This window comes from Anastrepha ludens, chromosome 2 (assembly GCF_028408465.1).
Source record: "Anastrepha ludens isolate Willacy chromosome 2, idAnaLude1.1, whole genome shotgun sequence".
Taxonomy (NCBI): Eukaryota; Metazoa; Arthropoda; class Insecta; order Diptera; family Tephritidae; genus Anastrepha; species Anastrepha ludens.
Genome location: NC_071498.1, coordinates 117,904,241 through 117,922,249, shown reverse-complemented (window position 1 = coordinate 117,922,249; position 18,009 = coordinate 117,904,241). Strand labels below are relative to the sequence as shown.

At 38.7% G+C, this 18,009-nt stretch overlaps 2 protein-coding genes and 1 long non-coding RNA gene across 3 annotated transcripts; 2 read left to right on the top strand and 1 right to left on the bottom strand.

Annotated features, from left to right (window-relative positions):
- The first annotated feature begins 9,379 nt into the window (after nucleotides 1–9,379).
- LOC128855188 (splicing factor 1) lies at nucleotides 9,380–15,139 on the top strand. Its single transcript, XM_054089898.1, has 6 exons — nucleotides 9,380–9,736; nucleotides 10,495–11,099; nucleotides 11,176–11,307; nucleotides 12,205–12,280; nucleotides 13,469–13,621; nucleotides 13,683–15,139. The coding sequence occupies exons 1-6, from the start codon at nucleotides 9,549–9,551 to the stop codon at nucleotides 14,863–14,865; spliced, it is 2,337 nt and encodes a 778-aa protein (XP_053945873.1). The 5' UTR covers nucleotides 9,380–9,548; the 3' UTR covers nucleotides 14,866–15,139.
- Nucleotides 15,075–16,360, bottom strand: LOC128855189 (peroxiredoxin-2). Its single transcript, XM_054089899.1, has 4 exons — nucleotides 16,172–16,360; nucleotides 16,026–16,089; nucleotides 15,794–15,935; nucleotides 15,075–15,722 (listed from the first exon to the last, which is right to left on the bottom strand). The coding sequence occupies exons 1-4, from the start codon at nucleotides 16,202–16,204 to the stop codon at nucleotides 15,260–15,262; spliced, it is 702 nt and encodes a 233-aa protein (XP_053945874.1). The 5' UTR covers nucleotides 16,205–16,360; the 3' UTR covers nucleotides 15,075–15,259.
- Nucleotides 16,361–16,745: 385 nt separating this feature from the next.
- On the top strand, nucleotides 16,746–17,767 carry LOC128855187 (uncharacterized). The gene is made up of 3 exons (XR_008453697.1): nucleotides 16,746–16,890; nucleotides 16,954–17,193; nucleotides 17,283–17,767. It is a non-coding gene; the product is annotated as an uncharacterized LOC128855187 (long non-coding RNA).
- The last annotated feature ends 242 nt before the right edge of the window (nucleotides 17,768–18,009 follow it).

The following is an 18,009-nucleotide window of genomic DNA, read 5'->3' as shown; positions in this document are numbered from 1 at the left end:
GTCAGGTTCTTTTCCGATACAAAACAAATGAACGAAACAAACAAAATTAGGAGATATTACATGTTTGTGAAAATTCACGAATAGCTTGGCAATAATGGTATTTGAAAGATTTAAACTAAACAAATGCGTGTTAAACTGTGCACAAATTAATATAGCGCCGCCGTAGTCGAATGGGTTGGTGCGTGTCTACCATTCGGAAGACGAAGGTTGGAATGCCATGAAACACCAAAATGAAGAATAAAGTCTTTCTAAAAGTGGTCCCTCCGGAAGGTTGGCCAAAAACCACAAAAGAATGTAAGCGTCAATTATATATGTATATATATGCCGGTGACGTGGTGGAAGAAAAGGATTTTTCTGTTTGGTATTTTCAAGTGGTTTTGCTTACTCTTCTTCTTCACAAACAAGTAATTCATCTCCTTTTTGAATTACTATTATTATTATTAATATTATTTCTTTATTAGTTATATATAACTTTTTACATTTATAATTCATTTTACATTATTATTTTACATGATATAAAATTCCAAATTCATTTAATTTATATTTAATTTTATAAAATCCACTACAAGTTTTCTAAAGTGAAGCAAATTATTTTCATTTTTTATTACATCAGGTAAAGTGTTGAATAATTTTAAGCCATTATACATTATTGAATTCTGAATGCTTCTCTTATTAAATCTTCCTAATCTGAAGTCATTTGCTCTTCTCAAATTATAAGGTTGAATATCTCTGAAATAGACGAGCTCATCTTGGAGGTACTCAGGAAACATACTGTGCTTTACATTGAACACAAAAACTAGGACTCTTAACGCCAAACGTTGCTTTACATTCAACCACATTAACATTTGTAACATAGAAGACGTTGATGTGTATATATTGCACTTGATTATTACACGCATTGCTTTATTTTGCAAAACTTGAAGTCTTTTTTTAATATCATTATTGCAAATATAAAGAATAGTTGCACAGTAATCAAAATGTGGCAATATGATTGTGTTAAAAATCATTACTGCATTATCAAAACTCAGTCTTTTTCTAATTCTGCTCAAAAATCCCACCTTTTTACTAATTTTATTGCATATATAACCAGCATGTTCATAGAAATTTAATTGTTTATCGATTATGACTCCTAAGTATTTTATTGTGCTAACTTCACCTAAGCTTTCACAACCAATTTGTAATCGCAAATTTTCATTCGAGTTGAGAATCATGATTTTAGTTTTATCGGTATTTAGCTTTAATTTATTCATGCACAGCCATATTTCTAGATTTTTCAAGTCCTCATGTACCTTGTTATGGATATCACTTAGATTTTTATCAGCTATGTATAGCACCCTTGGGGGAGCCTGTTATCCCTAGAGGGCGCGTCCCCAGGTGGTGGATAGGGGAACACCTCCCAGATATGGAAGGTAGGAGAGTAGGTCTCCCGCGAACCACACAGGCCGAAGACGTAAACTTCGTTAAAAAAAACTCCCTCAACCCAAGGTGTGATGCGACCCGTGCCTATTGGGTGGGTTTGGCAGCCGGGGGACTAAACAAGGCTGTCTCAGGTTGTAACGGTGGCCTTGCCATGGTATGTGGCGCTGCCATGGTCGACCGGTTATTTCCCCTAATTCCTCCTTGGTCACCGCGCATGGCGACATGCGCAGCCCCTTAGGCGGGGCAGGTGACCGTACGAACCAGAATAATGAAACCAACAAAAAAACAAAAATCGGATAGCGGCGAGAAACAGACGGACAAAGTGACGGAAAGACAAACGGACGCACTGACAGCACAAGACAGACAAACGGACACACAAACTAAGCGACAGGACAAGCAATCGGTCACCCATGACAAACTGGGAATCGGATCTTCCACGGAGGATGAGCTCCTGGCCTCTAGCCAGGAAGCAGTTGAGGGTAAAGCTGTGGGCCACAGCACGCCAACAACAAAAAATGAACCGACAACATCCGCTAAAGCCATGGGGCAAAAGCGCGCCAATAAAGGCCCATCAAGGTACAAGCTCTACCAGAGGTCTCTCGCTATCCTTGGCAGGATTCGTAAGAACGAGACCGAAGGTAAAGCTCATCCCAAAGATGAGGCTGACAAGGCAAGGTGTCAAAAGGTGGTGGACGAATATCTGGCATTCCAAACCGCCCGAAAGACAGAGGCCAAAAAACGTAACCGTTCGCAAGACGAAAACAAAAGGGCATCAAAGAAGCACAAGATCTCAGATCAGGGTGCGGTTGTCCCAAACTAAGTGAGATACCACGAAGGCCGAGGGCTCGCATCTGGATACCAAACATGGAGTTTGAAGCCAATCAGTTGATTCGCTCACAACCGCGCAGTGCCGATGGCCGATTGGTCGATCATCAAAGTGGAGGCTCCGCAAAAGCACAGCGTGTCGTTCCTCCTTCAAATTACAGAAGAGAGCCTTGAACCACTGCAAAAAGTGGAAAATAAACTTCGGTTTGGCATACGGAAGGCCCAGCTGAAAATATTCCTAGATCATGTATTGTAGCCAAAAAACACTTAAACATATTTTTAATCCCATCATACAGTTCACCGGATGTGACGGCCGTTGAGGTGGAAGCTGCTGACGGTGTCAGCATCACACTTGCATCCATCTATATGGCACATGATCGGCCAGCACCGCCCGAGGAGGCTTGTGGGCTTGTGCTTGAAGGAACCAGAAACAAAACCCTGCTACTCGGATGCGACGCCAACGCGAGGCATGCGTTGTGGGGAAGCTCTGAGACAAACGACCGAGGCAAGTCTTTATATAATTTTATTATTAATACTAACTTATCGGTATGTAACAGGGGTAACACTCCCACTTTCACCTTTCCTAGTACGGAGTACTTCAGAGGATGGGAGGAAGTGATTGATGTTACTCTACTGTCTGAAAATAGCTTAGTAAGGGTAGATAATTGGAGGGTATCCAATAAAAGGTCCTTTTCTGATCATAGTTGGATCCTCTACGATTTGGATCTTAAGGTAGATCCGCCCCTACCGTATCGAAATCCTTTAAGAACCAACTGGAAGAGGTTCAAAAATGCAGTAAACAATAGGTTAGGAGAGATTCCTATCCCTCAAATCACTCTCACGGAAAACCTTGAGAGTAGGATCATAACACTGGAAAAGGCATTTAGTAGGGCCTACAAAACGTCCTGCCCCATAAAATTTAGCAAAAAAACTCACCCTCCTTGGTGGAGCAGTGAGCTCTTAAAACTAAGGGAAAAATCTAGATCAACGTTTAACCTCAGCTACTCGACGGGAAAATGGGAATTGTACAGAGAAAGTCGGAGACAGTACAAAAAGGCAATCAGGGCCGCCAAAAAAGAGAGCTGGAGCTCGTCAATCGAATCCACCAGGGATTCTGCTAGGCTCAGCCGTGTTCTTTCCAAAGACCACTCAATGGCTTTTTGGGTCAAGAAACCTGATGGAACTTGGACTGCTACAGCAGAGGAATCGCTAGAGCTTCTGCTAAACACGCATTTTTCGGGATGCAGCGCTTACGAAAGTGAGAGGGGAAACATTAGGCGGAGCCAATATAATCCACAGCATCTTGCAAATGAAATTATTACCAAAGAAAAAGTTGCATGGGCAATCAAATCTTTCTCACCCTTTAAATCTCCGGGGCCAGATGGGATCATTCCAAAGATGTTACAGGAAACCTTGGACTGTATCCTACCATGGCTAGTGGAAATTTTTAAAGCGTGTTTAAACTTAGGCCATATTCCAGATAGCTGGAAACTAGTCAAGGTCGTCTTCATACCAAAAGTAGGTAGAAGAGGACATGAATCAGCGAAGGACTTCAGGCCAATCAGTCTTTCGTCTTTCCTGTTAAAAACCTTTGAAAGACTTTTGGATATGCACCTCAGAAGCTCTTTGGAGAGCTCTAGTATATCAACTGCACAACACGCATACCTTAAAGGCAAATCTACGGAGACAGCGCTTCACGAGGTAATCCGAACTATAGAGGGCTCTCTAGAGAGCAAACATTATACCATGGCGGCATTTTTGGATATCGAAGGCGCCTTTAACAATGTTAGCACAGATGCCATCCAACGGGCGTTGATAGACCTGGAGGTGGACAGTTGCGTTAGTAACTGGGTCATCTCCATGCTAGAAACCGGGATCATCAAAGCTAATATGGGTAATATCAACATAACCAAGAAGGTCCACGGGGGCACTCCACAAGGGGGAGTATTATCTCCACTTCTTTGGCTATGTGTGATCAGCAAAATCTTAATAAAACTTGACGGAGGTGGGGTAAAAGTGGTGGCGTACGCTGATGATGTGGTGCTAATGGTGTCAGGACTGTGTCCAAATACGATCAGTGGGATCATCCAAAGGGCGTTAGGCGAGCTTAACTCTTGGGCCACAGGATGTGGGCTAAGTTTAAACCCGCGTAAAACAGAATTTATGCTTTTTACCACCAGATACAAGGTACCAACTTTCACCCTACCAAATATCAACGGACAAACTCTGTCACTATCAACCAGTGCAAAGTACTTAGGAGTAATTCTGGACTCCAAACTTAGCTGGATATTAAAAGTCGAAGAACGGGAAAGAAGGCAGAAATTGCTTTATATGCCTGTAAACGTATGCTTGGAAGAAGATGGGGTCTTCAACCTAAGCATACATTATGGCTGTATAAGGCGGTTATACGACCAATTTTAACGTATGGCTCGGTAGTTTGGTGGAAAGCTCTAGAGAGAGAGTACAATACCAAATTACTCGGCAGAATACAAAGATCAGCCTGTGCAATAACGGTCGGTGCAATCAGATCATGTCCTAGAGAGGCTCTCAATGCACTGACACACGTTATTCCAATAGACCTACATATAAAGAAGACGGCAACCATGAGTGCATTTAGGTTAAATGAAGCGGGTCGCTGGAAAGAAAAAACTTATGGTCACGCTAGTCTATTATTGCGACAAACTCAGTTAACCTCGGTGAGGACTGACTACATCGTCCCGATGGTAACGTTCAATAGGAATTTTGCCACACTATTTCCATCTAAAAAAGAATGGAATAAGGGATTCTCTCTAAACAACTTCGATACCACAGTCTATACAGATGGCAGTAAAATGGATTGTGGTGTCGGAGCTGGTATATATTCTCAGAGACTTGGAATTGAAAAATCTGTGCGTCTCCCTAATACCAGTAGCGTCTTCCAAGCGGAAGTACTAGCAATTGGGGAAGCCTGTAGGTTACTAATCGCAGATTTCTCTTTTAAGGGCAATATCGCTATTCTTTCGGATAGCCAAGCTGCAATCCAGGCGCTGGATGCGACTATAACAACCTCTAAAGTGGTGGAGCAAAGTAGGAATAGCCTCACCAACTTGACTGAAAACCATAGCGTAACCTTAATTTGGGTCCCGGGACACCGGAACATAGAAGGTAACGAAAAAGCTGATGAACTGGCAAGAGGGGGATCTGCCATGAATAGCGCTCTTGCAGTACCAGTACTCACTCCACTAGGTGCGGTCAAGAATGCAATTTCCCTAAAATACCTTCGAATTGCAGATTGTAGATGGAGAGACCAGACGAAATGCAAAATCAGCAGAACGTTATGGCCCACCCACAACCTCAAGCAATCGTCGACGGGACACCTGTAGACTTACGGCAGTCATAACTGGCTTCTGGTCTATCGGAGAACAAGCCGCCAAAATGGGCATTCCTCACAACACATACTGTCATAGTTGTAAACAACCGGAGAAAAAAGAAACAATCTTCCATTTTCTCTGTGAATGCCCTGCCCTATGGAAGGACAGAATGTCAACCCTGGGCAAACCGCTGTTCGAGAGTCTCGAGCAGCTGTCTGGCTTAGACGTCAACAACCTAATAAGGTTCCTAAACCGCACAGACTGGATATAGTCCTGCTGTAAATAACTGTTAAACAATTTGGTAACGAGGATGTGGCAACAAAATGGTGCGGAAGCGCTAGTTGGATTCTGGATGAATCACCACTCTAACCAACCAACCATGTATAGCAAGGTGTCATCAGCAAACAAAGGAATATTACACCACTTTAACACCGTATTTATTTCATTGATATATAGCAAAAAGAGATCCACTCCTAACGTTGAACCTTGAGGCATTCCAATATCTACATGTTCCTCTTGAGAAGTAAATTCCATAATTTTTGTTTGCTGCGATCTTCCACAAAGATAGGATTCAAACCATTTCTTTTCAACGCCTCTGACTCCATAGTCTTCCAATTTCTGAATAAGGATACCGCGATCAATTGTCTCAAAAGCTCTTTTAAAATCAAGGAATATTGCAAGTACTTTGTCTCCAACATCAATCCTCTTTTTCCATTCGTGAATTATCCAAATTAAGGCCGTCTCACAAGAATTACCCTTTCTAAAACCAGATTGCTGCCGAATTATAATATTATTGTCTTGTACGAATTTTGTGAGCTGCTTACTAACCAACTTTTCAATTACTTTTTCTAAAGTTGGCAACATATTTATTGGTCTATATTCTACAGCTGTTTTTGGATTTGACACTTTTGGAACTGGAATCACTATTGATTTTTTTAAAGTTTTCGGGAATGAACCTTCGGTCATCGACTTATTTATGGTACATTTACAATAGTACATTTACAATAGATCTATTTAACTCCATTACACTATCGACGAAAAACTTATTTAAATAGTTCACTATAACACTCTGATCTTTTTCTAATACATCATTTATAACCAGACTATGTATGTCATTGCGATTGTCCCCTAAAACTAGACTTTTTATTGCACGCCACAGTCCCTTTTGATCACCACCATTCGAGGCTATTTTATATTGCACATATTTATTTTTCGTACTATTAATTTGGTGCTTATACTTATTTCTAATTGATTTATAGTTATTCCAGTCTTCAAAATTATTTGTTATCACAGCTTTGTTAAAAGAATTAACTTTTTTTAATTTCAAATTTTTCAATTCCAGGTTATACCATGGAGCATAGTTTGAAAAATTTCTTACTGCTTTCCTTTAGTCATAGCATCAAATATTTCCTTTATTTTTCTTTCAAAAAATTCTGTATAAGTATCAATACTAGTGCCGTAATCAGTATAATCATTTATATTCCATAAACGTTCAAAAATATCTTTTTTATAATGACAGTATTTAATAATCTTTGTTTCATTTTGCCTTTCTTTGTAATTGTTGACTAGAATACTAATAGTTTCGTGATCATATATCTTATTATCTTTATCTATTTTCACTTTGACAAAATCACAATTTGTAATCACATAATCTATTAACGTCTGGGTAGTATCTGTGATTCTTGTTGGCTCACACACTACTTGTTTAAAGAACCTATCGTTTAATAAGTTGTTAATTTTGGTTCTATTTGATGATTCCTTTAAATAGTCAATATTCATATCACCAGCAAATATAACATTGTCCGTTGAGTCAATCATGGTGTCAATCCAATTTTCAAGTTTATTAATAAATAGACAAACAGAGCAACTTGGTGACCTATATACTACTACAAACACCACTGAAGCATTATTAAACCACACTTTTACAGCAACCAACCACATAACATAATCTACATAAAAAGCATCTATTTCTTCAAATTGCATTGCACTTTTAATATAAATTATTGCACCTCCAGTATGTCTTGAATTAGATTGACATTGCACAATATTATAGTCTTTTAAATAGTATTCAGAGCTTTCAATACTCTTTGTTATATGTGTCTCCGATAGTAGGAGCATATGAACATCATTGTTAGTTACTATTTCTTCGATTTCCACAAAATTATTTAGTAGTCCTTGTATATTCAAGTATTTGCACCGGATGAAGGGGGCTGGTTGCTAATATAATTTCTCTTTTTCAATATTGATCTTTCTTTTAAAGAGTTCACAACTATGGTCAAAAGCGTTATGATTTTCACTTAAATTTAAGCCGTATTTTTGGTTGGCCGAGGAACAGTTGATGCATTTCGGTATATCATTCAATTTCGAACACCCGCTGGATTTATGCTCCTCACCACAATGCGAGCATGCTTGAGTACGCTTACATTCCGTAGACTTATGGTTGAAGCCCAAGCAATTGTAGCATCTTCTTACAAAGAATGATTCTAGTACTCTATATTTTCCCCAAACAACTCTTAATGCTCCCAATTCCAATATTTTTTTATATGCGTTTACTTGCACTTCAAAAATTGCATTGTATTTCACTATCTTATTTTTATCTTTAGTTTCGTACATCACCTTCAAAGAAATTTCCTCATTTTCTAAAAAGCTATTCTTATCTTTTATTTTTTGCATTAAGCTTTCGCCACTGAGTTTTTTTGGTAGACCAAAAATTTTGAGTCTAAAATTTCTCTCTTTGGGAAGTTGAACTTCATATTTTGCACTCATTTCTCTTTCTATATTGGTTTTTAATTTCGACACCGATGCATTATCTTCACAAGCTACCACAACACAACCGTTTCTCTGCATTTTCATTTTCGAAACTTGTATCCCTTCCGGGTTGATCTTTTCTATCATTTCATTCTTAGTTATTAAAGCATCCTGCCCTTTTTTTGGTTTTAAGATTATTTTCGGTTCTGTCTTTTTAATTTCATTTAATTTTTCTGCATAAGTTGGCATACGCTCTTTTATCAAATTATGCACACATCTATTTTGTTCTTTTTTTGTGCCTATCTGTTCTAACACTTCTTTAATTTCATTACTTGTTGGACTTTGGACTTTTAATTCCATATCCATTTCTTTCACACTTTCTCTAACTGTCTTTATATTTTCATTTAACGACTTGAGTGCATTTTTACATTCTCCACATAACACACACACAAGCTCGTTAGTCTCAATAGATTTGAGTAGATAGTCCGCACCAATACATTTTGGATGATACAAACTCCCGCAAGATCCACTACAAGCAACTGTACCACCAACTCTAACAGATTTATTGCACTTTTTGCAATCAAAATTCATTTTAAATACTGTGAATGTTTTTGTTATGTCCACACCGATGGCACAACTTCCAACTCCAACGGCGCGCTTTTTTTTCTATTATACGCGAATACTGCTTTATTTTGCGGATTTGCCTGAAGCCGCAGACATACGCCAAGTACAAAAGGCGCATCCTTATATCCTATCCTTAAACTGATTTGGGATTCAATTCTCCTTTTGTAGTAATCAGGACTGAAAGAATAAGAAATTGTGTCTTCCAAATTCGCTTGACGTCAGTGCTGCGAATATGTAAATAAAATGAATAGAAACTATTTGTTTGTGAAGAGGAAGAATAGCTAAAACAATGCGAACAAAGCAAAATATAAAGTAGCGTTTTCAGACGGCCCCACCTTCTGTAGTAGTACTTCGTGGCTATGTACATCTGGCAACATCAATATTATTGAATGAAATCAACTCTGACTACGAATTCGAAGACTTTTTCATTTCGGAGTCGTGCAAAAAATTTTCTTGCTTCATGTGTTAAATTTTTGGCTTTGAGAATTATTTCAGCAAACTTTAAGAACATAATTTAGCAATATATTTCAGAGAGGAAGAAATTTAATCTAGAAGCATAGTTATAATTGTGTTGAATGGAAAATGAGTGAAACTCCTCCACGTTCGAGTGCTGGAGAAATGCAACCCCCGCAGTGTGATAATGGGCATGGCGAACGGGATTATCGTGGCAGACATGACAATTCAGATCGGTCTCGTTCGCGTTCTAAGGACCAACATGGCCGTGAAGGCCGGGAAAAAGATAAAGAACGAGATAGGGATAGAAAGAAAAGGTAAGAAATTTGTGTTATATTATATATAAGAACGATTAATGCACAGATAGAAATAAAGGTCTTTTACATATGAAGTTCTTTTATGCCTTCGAGCTTCTGCAATACTTTATCCAGACTGAGTTCTTTCAGTTGACCTAAGATGGTATTAGGATGGCCTGTTTTTCGGCCAATGTCAAGTTCTTCTCGATATGGCACCGCATTCGAGAAAAGAGCGATGGTGTGTCTAGAGGCTGATCGCGTAATGGACAATGTTGTTAGACCATATTTTGAGTATGCAAACGCTTGCATAATCTGCATTGTCTGGTAATAATCCCAGGTTGCATTCTCAGTTTCTCAGAGTTTAATGATTGTACCCCCCCATGGGGGTACATGGGTTGCTTTGGACGGGGTTGCCATTCATTGGAATTCAGAACAGGGCAATCATTTCTGGCGAGAGTGTGCTAGACATTCTCATGGCAGTCGGTTCTACGTTACCGGAATGACGCCCCAGTAAACTAGCCCTGTCTAGTGAACAGTATATCAGAGTATGCTAGAGTATTAGCTCTGCACTATGAAGAAAATTATATTTCTAGATTTACATCTTGCTATAATTACATGTACTTGACAACCGATATATACATCCTCCTTAGCCATAATAGAGGTTGGACGATTTTTAAACAGAATTTTTTGAAACGAACCTTCTTCACTTTTTTAGTCTTATTCCTTTATTGTATTAGGATGCTTGCGTATTAACTAATGTACACACGTGTATTTTTTAGGGATCGATCTCACGAACGTCACCATGATCGAGATAGCAAGGATCGGGATCGTCGTCATGATAGCCGAGAAAGAGATCGTTATAAGAGAGAACGGGATCGTGATCGTGATCGCAATCGAGATAGGGATCGCGATAGGGAAAGGGTTCGTGACCGTGAACGCAGAAAGGAAAGCCGCGACCGTGATCGGGATCGTAGCTCCCGTTCCCGGCGAAGCAATTCCCGTAATCATTCTAGACGTAGTCGGTCGCGTAGTGATGATTATGATAATCGCCGCAAACGACGCTCACACAGTCGGCCCGATAGACGTGATCGAGACCGCGACCGTGATCGCGGAAGACGTTCTCGAAGCCGAAGTTATGAAAGTCGGCGACACGAACGGAGCAGCAGAGATCGTGATCATAGCCAAGGCAATGCTGTCGATGCCGATTTTCGCAACGAACGAGATCGTATGGACACAATTAAAGAAGAATCCCGAGAAAGAGGATTTGATTTAACCCAGACTATTCAAGAACTAATGAATAGCACAACTACCAAAAACTTTGCCGCTCTTTTCCAATGTTCAAATAGCAATGATTCTTGCAGTAATGAACCTTCTGAAAATTCACGTAAGATACCTCGAATATTTTACATTTTGCCTCAACATCTTTATCTAACTTCTACTTTTCATCTTTTTTTTTGTAGAAGATGGAACTGATCGCAAACGGCGTAAAAGATCTCGTTGGGGTGGCACCGAGAATGACAAGACGTTTATACCTGGAATGCCAACGATCTTGCCCCCTACACTAGACTCTGCTCAACAAGAGGCATATTTAGGTAAAGTATATCGAGCATTTTCAAATATTATGTACATATCTTGGATGTAAGAAATATTGCACGCCTTAAAAATAGTACATGTTTTAAATATGAACTTACACTAAAAAATAATCATAACGAAAAACAGCAAAATTTCATCGATCTTCATATAAACGAACCCCGATCGTGCCTTGACAGAAATGCGTCGAGATTGCAACCAACAGCAGCTGAAAACCTAATTTCAAAATCTATGTTCTTTAACACAATCCTTTATTAACATATCGTTTTCTTTAAGGGAAACTACAAAAGTAATTCATTTACGAATATGGTCGACGTGTGTGGGTTTAGTTGGAATTTATATTTTAATTTAAGTAACTATTTTTTTAAGCAGTTAATTTAATGCTAATCAGATTCTTGAAAAATTTTAAGGTTTAACAGCCAACTCCCTTCCGTATGCACAGGATGCACGGATCAGATCAGACTTACCATAACGAGAAGCGAATAATTGCTATCTTTACCTTCCACACATGGGATTTTGATGTAGTGTCTTTAAAGTAACTTGAATCATTTATAATTTCTGTTCTTATGACATTAATGAAATAGTCATGAATAATTATTAAATTTTATTAGTTTTTACCAACAATGTAAGTATTAATAAAGGAACAAACTGCGCCTGCGTTCTGAGAGAAAATAGACAATATTCGCGCTAGCTGACTTATCGCCAAATAATAGCAAAAATCATGCAACATCGACAGTAAAATCCGCATATACACAGTTTAATACAAAAATCTCTAATAATAAATTCTATTCTTATTTTGTTTTTATATACAGTTAATGAAATATTGAAAAAAATGTAACGTTTACTAATATAGAGGCATACCTCGACTCTTTCTTTTTTCTAATCCGCTCTATTTGCAGTTCAATTAGAAATTGAGGAAATCAGCCGCAAGCTGCGCACTGGAGACCTAGGAATACCGCAGAATCCCGAAGAAAGGTTTGAATTACTTTGTACACAATCACTGACAGTTGCTTTCTTATAAATCTCCAGCCCAGGTGGGAGCCAACAACTTCCTTACACCTTCAACTTCCCGGGCAACAGCTTCATATGAGTGATGACAAATCGAAACAGGTTTAAGTGATGCTTTTCAAGTACAAAGTATCACTATTTATTTTTTAACATTAAATTCTACAGTTATATAAATGATTTGCTAAGGATAAACTTGAAGTCTGTCTATCTGTGATAATTGAGGATAATTAAAGATGAGATGAAAACGGTTTCTCGCAAATGCGATTTCTTATGTTTCTCGTCGTTTTAATGGAGTATTAAACGCGATACTACTTACAACATTGCATACGAACTCTAGAAATAATGTTTTTCTGAATTTATCAATTCGTTGAATCCGCTTTCTCCTTAAAGCATCACTCGAACAAAAATAGTAAACAAATCTCTCAAAAAGCAATGCTGAAATACCTTCAGTAATATTCCTTGATATTTTATGTCCTAGATATTCTAGTTACGCAATTCTCTTTATGCTTTTATACGATTGCTGGTTAATTCTACTTAAATCTCAGCATCAGATGCAAGTCAACTTTTACCAGTCTAAATTACAAACATAATTTTTTCTCATTAATAGGTATAACCATTATTTTTATTTGGATTTGGGTGTCGTAGTGTAAGACATTAAAAACTAAATACGCTAATTTCTATTTGAGTTTACTTCAGTAGATCTGTATTAATCAAAGAAACGTTTTCTTTTTCATGGCTAAATGAAGATAAGGCAGTAAAGCCCAAAGTTTATATTGCAACGTGGCACTTGAACGAATTTTAAACTCGAACGCTGAATTAGAAATGGGGAAAAATACCGTGGTGCACATCGGCCAAACATTAATGTATAATTAATAAACGCTATTAATTAAAATTTTTCTCTTTTACCCCTAGCAAAAGTGAAATCTACCTAACCAGATGATTTTTACTCCAATAGCTAATTAATACAAAATTAATTTTCAGAATATGTGTAGGATTATTAGCTTAAGTTATAAATATATTTTGATATAGCACGTAATCTTTCTTAAAAACATGACTTTCAATGCGAATGAGTGCCATTTATCGCGCTTCAAGTCATGTTGCGTTAACAACTGGAAAGTATTTCAAAAATATGAATTTCTTTATTGTCGTTCACAGGTCTCCATCACCGGAACCTATTTATAGTTCTGATGGCAAACGGTTGAATACGCGGGAGTTCCGTTTTCGCAAGCGTTTGGAAGAACGTCGTCATCAATTGATCCAGAAAATGCAGAGCGTTAACCCGGAATTCAAGCCGCCGGCTGATTATAAGTAAAATATGAATTAAATTTTTTCTTTGTGTATATTTTGCTCAACAATTGTGTTCCCGCAGGCCGCCGGTCACTCGTGTTAGTGACAAAGTACTGATACCACAGGAACTGCATCCAGATATAAATTTCGTTGGTTTGTTGATTGGTCCACGTGGTAATACCCTGAAAGCGATGGAGAAGGAAACAGGTGCTAAGATTATTATTCGCGGCAAAGGTTCTGTAAAGGAAGGTAAAGTAGGTCGGAAAGATGGCCAGCCTCTGCCAGGTGAAGATGAGCCCTTACATGCATTCATCACTGCACCTAATCCAGAGGCAGTCAAAAAAGCTGTTGATAAGATCAAGGATGTTATTCGGCAAGGTATTGAAGTGCCAGAGGGTCATAATGATTTGAGGCGCATGCAATTGAGAGAGTTAGCACAGTTGAATGGCACATTGCGCGAAACGGATTGCCCACGTTGTACAAATTGCGGCTCAAGCGAACATAAGTCCTGGCTGTGTCCTGACAAACCCAATGTCACAAACAGTATTGTGTGTACTTCGTGTGGTGGGGCAGGACATATCTCAAAGGATTGCCGCAGCAAACGCCCTGGAGCCGCAAGTGAAGCCACCACTGAGGATTCGCAGGCAAAAATAGATGAGGAGTACATGAGTTTAATGGCAGAGCTAGGTGAAGGACCACCACCAAGCGCACAGAAAGCAACCGTTGACCCATTAGCGCAGGTGCATCTAAACCGTGGTTATAGTCTATTTGATAAAAAGCCAGCCCAAACATTGGCCATACAAGCGCCACCACCTCCAATCAGCCAGGCCGCACCAGCACCCGCACCTGCCATGCATGTAGGTCCACCCCCACCCCCAATACCACCAGCTTGGGGAAACGCAGCTGCTCCAATGCCTCCATTGATTCCACCGCCATGGATCAGTGCCGCACCACCACCACCACCTTGTGGCGAAGCTTTACCGCCGCCACCTATTCCGGGCGCATCATTACCGCCACCACCGCCTGGTACTGGACCGATGCCGCCACTGCTTCCTCCGCCGCCGGGTACGCAAGCACCATTGCCGCCATGGTCACCACCAGGGGCCGCCCCCCCCGGTATGATGCCACCAGGATTTGGTGGTTGGGGTGGTACCAGTTTTATGCCAGCACCGCCATGTGTGCCGCCACCACCACCATGTGCGCCACCGCCGCCAGGCATGCCTGCTCTAAACCAGCCGCCACCACCACCGCCGCCGGCCAACTGAAGGTGCATTTTGAATAACTGAACGCAAAATTAGTATAAGCCAATTTATGTCAATTGCCTGAGCTGAATTCCACATGGACACCTTTCCTAATTAGCCAGCAACGCATTTAAATGAATGCATTGAAAAATTAGTATAAGTTAGAACCTTTATCAATCAGCTTTTTCATCTTTCCAATTACTTTCCATCCCTATTATATAATAATTATTGCCTTTGTTGCAGTTTCTGAATTTTATTCATTCACCAAATAAAGCTATATACTACATAGAAGGCCAGATTCCTTGATATTTCTTTACTTTCTTGTTGTTTATTCTGAGGCAACACATCACTTTTAAATTGCAAATGTTAATGCTAAAAGTGAAGTGATTTTTACTATAAACAAACACTGGATTCCCATTTATGCATGCTTTTTGAAGTATTCTTTTGAATCAGCTACATCAGGCTTGATTGTGTCTGGATTACTCTCTGGATGCCAATTCGCTGGACACACCTCTCCGTGCTCATCTACAAACTGGAATGCCTTGATGAGGCGCAGCACTTCGTCAACTGAGCGACCGACCGGCAAATCGTTTATTGAGTATTGACGCACAATGCCATTTGGATCGATAATGAAGGTGCCACGTAGAGAAATGCCTTCGTTCTCGAGCAGTACGTCGTAATCGTTGGAAATTTTCTTAGTTAAATCGGAGAGTAGCGGATAATTGAGACCTCCAAGACCGCCATTCTTGCGTTCTGAATTGCACCACATCAAGTGACTAAAATGTGAATCTACGGACACACCAACCACTTCAGCATTCAATTGTTTAAATTCTTCAATGCGTTCACTAAATGCAATGATTTCAGTTGGGCAGACGAAAGTGCTAAAAAAAAAAAAAATAATTCATCAATATGTGTGCAGGTATGACTAAATATCGCGCTAAAGTGAACATACAAATCTAAGGGATAAAAGAATAACACCAGGTATTTTCCTCTGAAGTCGGCCAGCTTTAACTCTTGAAAGTCATTGCCAACAACAGCCAGTCCTTTAAAGTCTGGTGCGGGTTGTTGTACTTTGACGGCTAACAGTGGTGCGGCTAGGGAGAAAAACATGTTATTAGTTGTGTGTTCATTACAATTTATCTATAAGAGCTATAGTCCTTGATGGCTTCTTCGGTAAAACTTACTTTGGTGCAAAAGCCGACTAACGGAGTTCTGTTGACGACCAGCTCGCTGACACAAGGTAGGCACCTAAAACGCCACAAAAACATTAAATAGATTAAAATTACGTAATTTCGCTAAAACATATGTTCAGTAACAGAGGTCGGCTTACGTTTCTCAATAGCGCCCTTGCAATGAACGACATTTTATTGATATCCTAAGTCGTTTTTACTTGATTACTCTCTACAACTGATAAATATAGAACACGGTAGTTCCAGCCTTTATTTGGAGCAATCGTAACTAGAATGTGCCGGTGTTTCTTATGTTGGAACAAAACATGCAACGACAGCTGACAGCCGAACAGCCCCCACGAGCAATGTTGCTATGTTAAGTAGTTTTTCCCTATAAAGTTGAAAAAACCAATAATGATAGCAAAAGTATAAAAAGAAAGAAAGTACCAGGACTTCAGTACAGAACATAAACAAACAAAAAGGAAAGAAATAGACTAAAAAAAAAATGGTTAAAAGCCTAGAATATAGAATAAATCGTGCACGCATACCTCTGCACGTGCATACATTCAAAGTTTTTTCTTCAGTCACTCAATTACTTATATTTGATGTTTTGGCTACATTCTAGTGAAATGAGGAAATGTAGTGAACATGTATCTCGTGACATTGGCGTCAGATTTAAGCAAGTGTTGCTACGTACTATGCAGAACACCGCCTAGTTGATGTGAAGAGCTCGTTAGGAAAACGGGTTGGTTTCAGTGTTGCCGTTTTGATTATTTTTAAACAAAATTGGCTACTCATTTTTCTCTTCACGCATTTTGGTTATTTGCTTTTATATTTCTAACTTTTTAAGCTGCGAAAGTGAATGACCAAAAAAGGATTGGTAACAATACAAAGAATTATATACAATAATATCCATTAATATCTTTATACTCATTTTATATAGAGCTATTGACTCAGCATATATGCCGTTTAAATTTAAATACCAAGCAAATCAGAGATGTTTTGTTGCTGTAACGGTATAAACAATTCCTCCAAATTTTAGGGAAATGCTATTGGAGTCCGGGTCGTTCCGCTAACGTAGTATTAATGTGCCATTAATAACACAATTTCGAATATCAATAGAAAACGATCTTTCTATGGTATTGCATTTGCTTTTGGATGGAAGTTAAATGAATTAAAGACGGTATGAATGAACTATCATATAAATAATTGTTTTTTAATTTAAATTAAAAATTTAAATTTTTAACCAATATTTCTTTTTTTATTTTTTAGCTCAAGACGTGTTGAGACTGAACTTGTTTTTAAGCGCATAAAGTAGTTCTTAGATATATGGCGCTAACATCCTTAATTGGGCGTTTGGCTGAGTTGTTCCTCCTATTTGTGGTGTGCGTCTTTTTCATGTTGATCCATAAATAGAGATACCTATAGTTTTAAGACGACTCCGAATGACAAATGGTTTTTTATGAGGAGCTTTCCCATGGCACAGGAGGTTTGCCATTGCCTGCCGACGGGCTACTGCTATTAGAAACAATGTCTATCTGATTGGTGTTTCACGTATTCGCTAGTTGTTTTTCTATAAAAACTTAAGCAATTATGATTCCAATAAACTGTAGTTTTAATAAGTCCAAAACTTTGTTGATAACAAAAGTCTGGTAAATGGTTGGCAACGCGTTACTAGCTCAAATGTTCTGCAACATTGTTATCTGACGGTAATAAGCAAGAAATCTGCGTGTGCCTAAGCTGATTTGGGATGAATACATACATACAGCAACTACAAAAATAAAATAAGTACATATATAAAAAATCAGTAATAAATCTATATGTAAATATATTTATTGAATAAAGAATCAATAACGTACAGCTAGAAAGCTTCATTTCATTCATTTCGTTCACAATTTTCGGAATAATATTCAAATAATTATCTAATTATCTAAAATATTTACTTTTGGTTTCTTTGTGTGCTATTCTATTATTAATTTAATTATAATACTATTTGATT

Coding starts and splice junctions, on each gene's coding strand:
- LOC128855188 (XM_054089898.1), top strand. CDS start 9,549: ATGAGTGAAACTCCTCCACGTTCGAGTGCTGGAGAAATGCAACCCCCG. Junction 11,308..12,204: donor TCAACAAGAGGCATATTTAG/GTAAAGTATATC, acceptor CTCTATTTGCAG/TTCAATTAGAAATTGAGGAA. Junction 13,622..13,682: donor AAGCCGCCGGCTGATTATAA/GTAAAATATGAA, acceptor GTGTTCCCGCAG/GCCGCCGGTCACTCGTGTTA.
- LOC128855189 (XM_054089899.1), bottom strand. CDS start 16,204: ATGTCGTTCATTGCAAGGGCGCTATTGAGAAAC. Junction 15,936..16,025: donor TAGTCGGCTTTTGCACCAAA/GTAAGTTTTACC, acceptor TTTTCTCCCTAG/CCGCACCACTGTTAGCCGTC. Junction 15,723..15,793: donor TTCTTTTATCCCTTAGATTT/GTATGTTCACTT, acceptor TTTTTTTTTTAG/CACTTTCGTCTGCCCAACTG.